Source organism: Vombatus ursinus, unplaced genomic scaffold (assembly GCF_900497805.2).
Source record: "Vombatus ursinus unplaced genomic scaffold, bare-nosed wombat genome assembly UNPS02005459.1, whole genome shotgun sequence".
In the NCBI taxonomy this organism is placed as follows: Eukaryota; Metazoa; Chordata; class Mammalia; order Diprotodontia; family Vombatidae; genus Vombatus; species Vombatus ursinus.
In genome coordinates, this window is record NW_020945237.1 from 8,056,183 (window position 1) to 8,065,021 (window position 8,839).

General features: G+C 38.9%; 1 protein-coding gene across 1 annotated transcript in view; it reads left to right on the forward strand.

Moving 5' to 3' along the window:
• The first annotated feature begins 1,358 nt into the window (after positions 1–1,358).
• PTER (phosphotriesterase related) overlaps positions 1,359–8,839 on the forward strand; it is a 53,195-nt gene continuing 45,714 nt past the window's right edge. Inside the window, 3 exon segments of the mRNA XM_027847813.1 lie at positions 1,359–1,668; positions 1,671–1,768; positions 3,648–3,913. Coding sequence (XP_027703614.1) covers positions 1,359–1,668; positions 1,671–1,768; positions 3,648–3,913 — 674 coding nt within the window.

Genomic DNA, 8,839 nt, shown 5'->3' on the forward strand with positions numbered 1-8,839 from the left:
CTATTTCAGTAGAATTTATTTCCTTTGGAATCTCATGTGTTCTATTTCATGTATTATTTTGAGAAGGGGTCCATGGGCTTCAAATAGGTCTATGACATGTAAAAAAGTTAATAGCCCCTGGACCAGATGGTCCCTTATAGCTCTAAATCTGGGATCCTATGTTTCCTTTTTAAACATAACAGCTGGCATTTCTATAACACTTCGATGTTTACAAAGTGTTTTACATACATTACTTCATTTAAGCCTCACTCCTACCTTGTGTGGTTGGTTCTGTCATTATTTCCACTAACAAGTGAGGAAACTGAGGTTCATAAAGTAACCAATCTCCCCCCACCCTAATCATCAAACTACTAAGTGTCTGAGGCAGAATTCAAACCCAGGTCTTCCGAAATGTGAGTTCACCCTTCTGTCCCCTCTTGAGAACACCTAGGTACCCATGCAGTAAGAACACAGATATGAGGTACACTTGAATCATTGTTAACAAAGTGAATCATAAAGTTCTTGTCATTGAAAATAGGATTTTCACACATAACTGAGAATTATTATCTATAAAGCAGCTTTTGAGGTTTGCAGAAAGCCTTCCTTATGTATGCTACAACCACCATAATATCCATAGTAAAGAATATTTGACATGAGATGGGTTTGGAGTCATCTAATTCCAGCTCTGTTTCTAGCTACCTGTGTGACATGGGCATGATTTATAATCTCACTGGACCTCAATATCAGTACATGTGATGACAATGTTGAACTAAAATATTTCCTAAGATCTCTCTTTATCAGCTCTAAATACTGAAAAATCTATGTCAAGTGGGATGTGATTCCCTTTCCCAGCTTATTTTTAAGAGCACAATGTAGAGTAAGAAGTGTGCCTTACCTGAACAATGACTAATGGAAGAGTCTTCTTAACTTGGTATAAACCTTGAAGGTTAGAGAGGGCAAGAAAAATGAGGATTGCGGTAGGGTGATCTGAAAGGGCATAGCTAAGACTAATGAGATGAAATTAAGTGAAAGAAAAATGTGGACTGAATATCAAGAAATATTTCCTCCAGATGGGCTGTGATTAGATCTTGCAGTACTATCCCAACAGAAGTGGTATGAGCCTTCTATATCACCCTTGTCACTTAAAACTGGACCAGACTTTAAATGACCCAAAAAATACATAGTAAGAAAGAGCCTAACTTTGGCAGGATGATAAGTGAGATGACATCTCTAATTTCATTGATTCCGTCTCAGGTGTCTGCTCCTAATCACACATCCTCCCATAGATAGGAGGGGTTTGTGATCCTGTTAGACTTTACCTGACTACTTTTCTTCCTTCTTTTTCAGAAAATATTTTTGTTAAAATCCTATCCTTGGAAATGGCTTCCTTAAGTGGCAAAGTGCAGACAGCTTGGGGCCTTATGGAACCAGGTCAACTTGGCCGGACCTTAACCCATGAACACTTGACCATGACCTTTGACTGAAGCTACTCCCTTCCCTCTTTAGGCCAAGAAGCTTTGTCTAAGGAACCCCTTGTGATGAAGAACTTGTTTTGGATTCAGAAGAACCCATATTCCCTCAAGGAGAACATTCAACTAAATCAGGAGACTGAACCCATTAAGGAAGAGTTCCTAAATTACAAAGCTAATGCTGGTGGGGCTCTGATGGAAAATACAACTGCCAGACTTAGTGGTTTATGGAAGAGACCGGGGTCCATATCATCTCTAGGGCTGGATTTTATGTGGATGTCACACATTCTCCAGAGACCTGTGCCATGTCAATAGAACAGGTAAACAATTCTTAGTCAATATCTATACATGAAATTAGAGTAGTCTTGTCCTTACCTCCTTGTTTATCAGTGAACTTCAGCCACAAATGAAAATCTCATTGGCTCAAAGGTAGTGGTGCCTGCTACAGAGGCACAGGGGCACAGAAGGAGAGGGAGATTGAATGCCAGATCATTAATACTTCATAAAGAAAACTTTGAACAAAGAAAATTTTGGTGTACCCAATGTTGAAAGATTCAGAATAATGATAATTATATTTCATATGTATTGTATCAGTGCTCAGTAGTGGTACCATGGCCTGTTTATAAAACTCAGTTTTCCATTATAAACTTCAATTATACAAGCTCAATTTTCCTTCACGATTTTATAATAACCCAGCAGTAAAAATTCACTGTAGGGTGAAACTTGGCAGGCAGAGACTTGGCAAGTTTGTGAATTTTTTTTTTACATCTCCCTTTACAAAGTTGGGGGTTGGAGGGATTGAGGAGGAGAATCTACTCGTCTGTTTTTATCTCTATCATGTTATTGAGTAAGAAGGATGAGTTCACAGAAGAAAAGTAAGAATGACTCTTTAATGGATGGGGGGGGGGAGAAAAATAGCGAAACAATGTCCAAAGCATATATTTACCATCATCTATTCAACAGCAGAATAGCTGCAATTTTTGCAAGGAACAATTAATCTTTAAAATTTGTTTGACAGAGGGTTCATTTTCAAAATTATAATTCTCCATTTCTTCAGTCATGAGGATTTTACTTTTCCAAAATATGTAGGTAAAATTGAATGGACTGTATTCTCTGGATTCTATTCTCCCAGCAATGCTTGCACACATTCCCAATTACTTTTAACAACCATCTTAAATGCATAAACCAAAATGTATAATGTTATGGGACAAGTGTATTGTGTATAGTATTTTCTGTTAGTATGGGGTAAAGGATTGAGTAAATAAGATGGAATAACAGATTTGCTCACTGTAGGCTTAATTTATTCCATAGCTATCCCTTTGTCTGCCAGATACTCCAGTTTGGGGAATAGACTACTTTCTCAATCCACACATTACCTAATCGCTCTTTCCTTCATTTGGTTAATTGATCTTAAAGTCATGGGTTTTAAGTTAAATATTTACAGCGAGACAAACAGCATGCTATAGTGCTAGTCTTGAAATCAGGAAAACCTTATTTCAAATTCTGCCTCTGACACGTACTGACTGTGAGACAAAAAAAAATGATATTTTTGTGATGGTAAACTAGGCCATCTTTTGTCTCAGTTCTCACTCAGCCCTTAGTTATTGAATGGGTGTTGCCTCAGACAAACCTGAAAAAGATGTTAATTTTGAAAGGCCAAGGTCATCCACTGCATCCTGGTAATTCACCAGTCATCCTGACTTTGGTCTTGCCTCAGGATTTTGATAACTCTGGAGTAGAGAGTAAGGCTGATGACTTTGCACAGCTCTGCCTCACTTAAATCCAATTCACTTGCAAGTCAAGACATCACTCAGTGATGTCATTGTCCTCTTTGAGAACAAAAGACAAACACAACTGATCATGAGCAAGTTATTTAAGCTCCCAGTGCACCCAGGTAACCTTCAAACAAGATGAGTTGACTTACCACTTTATATCAGTGGAAAAAATTTCCATAAACCAATGAAATCACCAGCCTGGAATCCCATCTCCTACCCTTCCCCTTTCTCACCCAAAAATCTATAACAAATGTGCCTTAAGTCTTTGAGTTGGAAGAATTACGTAACCTTGTCTCATCCTTAATCCTCGTACCTAATAGGTGTTCAATAAATGGGTGTTGAATTAAATATCTGCTGAATAGATATCTTCACCACATGCTTTTACATACCCTTTTGTTTATAAGGTGTTCTCATTCTTCTTTAGCTTACTGATATTCTTATTAATGAAATACTACATGCAGCTGATGGGCCCAACATCAAATGTGGAGTCATTGGAGAAAGTGGCTGCTCCTGACCTCTCACTGAAAGTGAGAATAAGGTACTTCAGGCAACAGCCCATGCACAGTCTCAGCTCGGATGCCCAGCTATCATCCACCCTGGTAGGAATCCACACTTACCCTTTAAGATTGTATGAATCTTGCAAGAAGCTGGAGCAGACGGCTCCAAGACAGTCATGTGTCACCTTGAAAGGCAAGAAGGCTATCCGGGAGCCAGTTCAGAGTACAGCTAAAAAGCCTGATACATGTGTATGGCCAAATTGACCAGCCTATAGGTTCTGATGTTTATTTTACTAGCCTACCAGGAGATAAGCAAATCAATTCAATCTGCAATGGTCAAGGAAATTAAACACTGTTTGTCAAGTTTGAACACGTAGTATTTGCAAGATTTTTTTACATGACAATCATGGCCAATTTACCATATTAAGTAATTGTATAGAGCTGTAATGAGCAGCTTGCATTAATAAACAGAATAAATGTGAGGATTCTCCCAAATGACTATTGCATGTGTTGTCTTTCATATCCGTGTTACCATATTGGATTTGAAATGTTGAATTTGAAATTGCTGGTTCTTTGAGAAGCCCATGAGAAATAAAAACAAGAATAAAAAAATGTGTAATAGACTTTCATTAAAGTTCTTTGATGCCTTATTTTTCCCTGGACATCAGTCCTGAGTTCATGACCACTAATCCTGGAGCACAGGCCCTGGCAGGAGTGTCTGAAGCTGAAAAGGTAACGAAAGTCCCCTCATCAGTGGACTGAGCCAAGAGCAATGAAATCACAGATCCATATTAAAGCAAGATAGTGAATAAGAGGGGAGGAGACACGGGATATGCACTTATATAGCACCTACTATGTGCCAGGAAATGTGCCAAGTTGTTTTTTAGGTTTTGTTGGGGTTTTTTTTTTTACAAATATTATTTCATGTGATCCTTACAACAGCCCTGTGAGTCAGGTGCTATTATTATCCTCATTTTACAGTTGAAGAAACTAAAGCAGAGGGTAAGTGATTTGCCCAGGGAAACACACCTAGTGTCTGAGGCTGTGTTTGGACTCATCTTTTGGACTCCAGGCCCAGAGCTTTATCTGCTATACCACCACCAGCTTCCCGGCAGCTGTTCATTTAGTAGTTCCGGAATGAACGAGCAAATGAATAAATGAATGAATGAATGAATGAATGAATGAGAGGAAGAGAGAGTATTTATTAAGCAGTTACTATGTGTTACACATTGTGCAGTTGTGCACTGTGCAGTTACTATGTGTGACACATTAAGCAGTTACTATGTATTATACATCGTACTTAGTAGTAGGGATTATTTTAAAAAAAAAAAAGATAATCCCTGTTCTCAAGGAGTTGCCATCCTAATTGGTAAAAACAATACTCAAAGAGAATGGCGGCCAAGGAGAGACACATTGGTCCAGGGAGCTAAAGGGATAGTGAGTAGGGCCAGAGATTGACGTATCCCATCCAGAAACTTTGGCAGCGTTGAATGATTCCAGAACTGGGGTTGGGGGGGTGGGGGTAGGTGGTGAAAAAGGAGACTGTATGTCTGCACATTGTAGCAATGAAATTATTTATATTAGAAGAGATGGCCAGAGAGTGGGGAGTGAAGGGAAGACTGGTCACTGGGACTTTCCTGAAGTAGTGGTCTTGGGAGAGTCAATCACCAATCAGGAAACCTGGGGTCTTTGGCAGAGAATTCTCCCAGTACCAAGGCTGTTGGCAAGGCTGTGAGAAGACACAGAACATAGACATTGAGTAGTAGAGGACATCTGACATTTGCAGCTATGAATTTTATAAACAGTCATAACAGTTTGGCTAAGATTTTCTATGAATAATACCCTTAAATGTAATTGATACAAGAATTAATACAGTTCTCTAAGTATGAAGCTAAGAATATTTTAGAAAATAGCTATTATCATACACACTGGAATAATGCCATCCCAACAGATTGACAAATCCTGATGAACAGACCAGACATTCTGCTATTTGATTAACTAATAATGCAGAAGAATTTATGGACATAGCTGCTCCCCTTAATAGAAATATTGTAGAATCCTGTGCAGAAAAATAAATAACTCAAACAGTGTATCCCAAAAATAAGGAAGCCAAGATCCATCAAAATAAAACCAGTTATCTCTGTAGCTGTGATGGTTTCATGTCTCAGGAAAACTTTTAGTATGTTTTGACTTAACATTGTCACTAGGAGATTGGTATATCTACAAGTGATTATGTAATATCTCTGGCCCATCTCTGACCATTGTCAGTAATACATACCAGATTCATCTGACTTGAAAAGAATGATGTCCTATATCAGAACATAATTCTGAGATATCTCTTTTACATTTAGAGATGATAGTTTGACAGAGATTCTTCCATCTCTTCCATCTAGCAAGCTCTGAGTAAAAAGCTTTGAGGGTGGACAGACAATTCAAATTCAATTTCATTTAATGAACATTTGTTGAATGTCCCCTACCCACAAGGCACCATGCTAGGTGTTATGAGGGAAGCAACAACACATAAAACAGTTCTCACTCTCAAGGAGCTCCCTGCGTTGATGAGATGGAGTACAAAATGTTACCTGGCAAAGCCTGGGGAGAGATTTTCATAAGGGGTTCTGAGAAACATCTCCCTTGACAGTAGAACTTTCATAGATTCCATAGACTGCAGACTTAAAACTGCAAGGAACTTGAGAGGCCATTAATCAAGCCTTCTCATTTATAAAAACGAGGAAATGAAGGTCAGAGCATTTAAATGACTTTGCTAAGTCTACCCAGATAGAATTATCAGAGTCAGGATCTGAACTCAGGTCTTTTGATTCTAGTCAGCTCTCTTTCCACAAGTCGATGCTGCCTTTCCATGGGATAGCCTCCATCACAGATGCAAGGAAGGAAGGAAGGAAGTGGGGGAAAGAAAGAAAGAAAGAAAAAAAGAAAGGAAGGAAGGAAGAAAGGAATTAATGAAGGAAAGAAGGATGAAAAAGAAAGAAAGAAAGAAAGGAAAGAGAGAAAGAGAGACAAAATAAGGAAAGAAAGTGAAAGGCTGGAGACTCATCATAATTGATACTCAGTAGCTGCATCATCAGCCAGTGTCTTCAGTATCATCTAGGATGGAATGGAGTGGAAGAACCAACTTCAGGAAAGTACTGAGTGTTAAGGAAAGGACATTTCTAGTGCCTCCACGTATTCTATTTCTATTTTATGTGTTCTCCATACTTAAAAGAGAGAAGAAAGGATGTCGGTGCATTTAGTGGGAAGGCAGCTGGGTAAGATGGCTTTCAAAGAAGCAGTACATTCAAAAAAGCATAATGTAGACAGGGGAAAAAAAACACTGGCTGGCAGCAAGCAGGCAGCTGTAGTTCCTGCAGGTGAATATTCACAGCAAGGCAGTTTCCAGGATGGAGTTTGACGAGGTCAGCCTTTCACAGCCAGCCTCTGATCTGCCGGACGGACAGTATGTACGATCTGGTCTACACCAAGTGTGAATCTCAGCTTTTCATAATAGAAGATAAATCACAGAGAGCACATACTTTATGCAACAAAATGCACATAGAATCACTAAAAAGGGGGGGGGAGGCAGAAAACAAGGCATCCAGCAAGGAAGCAGAAAATAATTTTGTTTCCCCCCGTCATTCTCTTTCAGCATAATGGAGAAGAATTTGAGCCCACAGGCTGTTACCGTTGCATGGCAACGAATCAAGGTGGTGGCTTGGCTCTGCTGGCCCCTTTCAGGATAGCGAGGGCTGTACAGCAAAGTAAAAATCCAGCCTCGACAGTCTTTAGTAGAAATCATTTCTTTTTTTTTTCTTTTCCATAAAAAAAACTTTTTTTAAAAAAAGTATGCTAATTAGAGGTACTGAAATAAAATATTCTAATATATCCAAAAGCACACAAGAGTTTAGGATTATTTTTCTTAAGGCACAGAAGTATCAATTTAATAGGATTCATCTATAGCATGATTTACTTCAAAGATGTTATTTCAATGTCCAGAGGGGATATTTCATACCCCAAGCACAAAAGAGTTAATAAATGACTGGCTTCCCGGGAGACCTCTGGACCACATTGCTGTCATGTGACTATTTGTGACCAGCTTAAGGTCATTTACCTAGAGATATCAGACAGACGAGATAAATCTGCTTCTGTGGATAACAGTGCTGCTATTACCATCTGTTCCCTTAATAAATGGTTGAAGAAATGTGAGCTTGTTGAAAGCACTCCTTAAGCATTAGAAATTAACCGTAGAAAACAACATTACTCTTTGACCATTGGAAGGGCCCAATTGTAACATTTACAAAGTCACGGTAATACTTAGGACATTTGTGTAAATTCATGTAATTCACGATGAATCTGAAGTCTTTGCAATTGTTCAAAGTAAGTATTTTACTGACTAAATCTCGTTTACCATGTACCCAGGTGGCTCTGCACCTTACCTATCCACCTCTTCCCAAATTGTTACAAACTGTTTGTATTTGAAGATAATACCACGATGACATCACAGACCTAATTCCTAATAGGGGGCAAGACTTCAGTTCGACATGTTATCTAAGGCAACTATGTGCTCGATCTTTTCCAGTACAACAACTGTACTCTCTCATTAGTGGATGTAAAACAAAAATAACTGGAAAGGGTTGGGGGGTTGTCTATAGACAATGTGGTACATTGCATTTAGAGTCAAAGGATCTGAGTTCAAATTACAGTCGTTTTACTTCTCTGATACTCTCAACCAGTAAATTGAAGGGAATTTTCCATTCACCCTGGAGGGCAATAAACAGCTGCTATGCCTTGATCTTTTTGCTGTTTGGTTATCTATCATAACAACCCCAAAGGATTTTGCAGCAGAGTGCTCAGACTTTGGAAAGGTAGATGAACTGTACGGGAAAATAGAACATCACTCCTTTTTACAAATCCCTGCTTGGGGATGGCTGGTTTGAAAGGGAGTTAAAGAAAGCTGAGGTAGACAGAAAAGGAAACAGGCAAGCTGAGAATGCCAATCTCAGTCTCATTTGCTTATAGTCATTCAAGCCACATTCACACAACTCTTAGGAGGAAAGTGGTGCTTTAACACAATCTCTCACTTTAACACAATCCTCCCACTTTAACACAATCTCCCACTTTAACA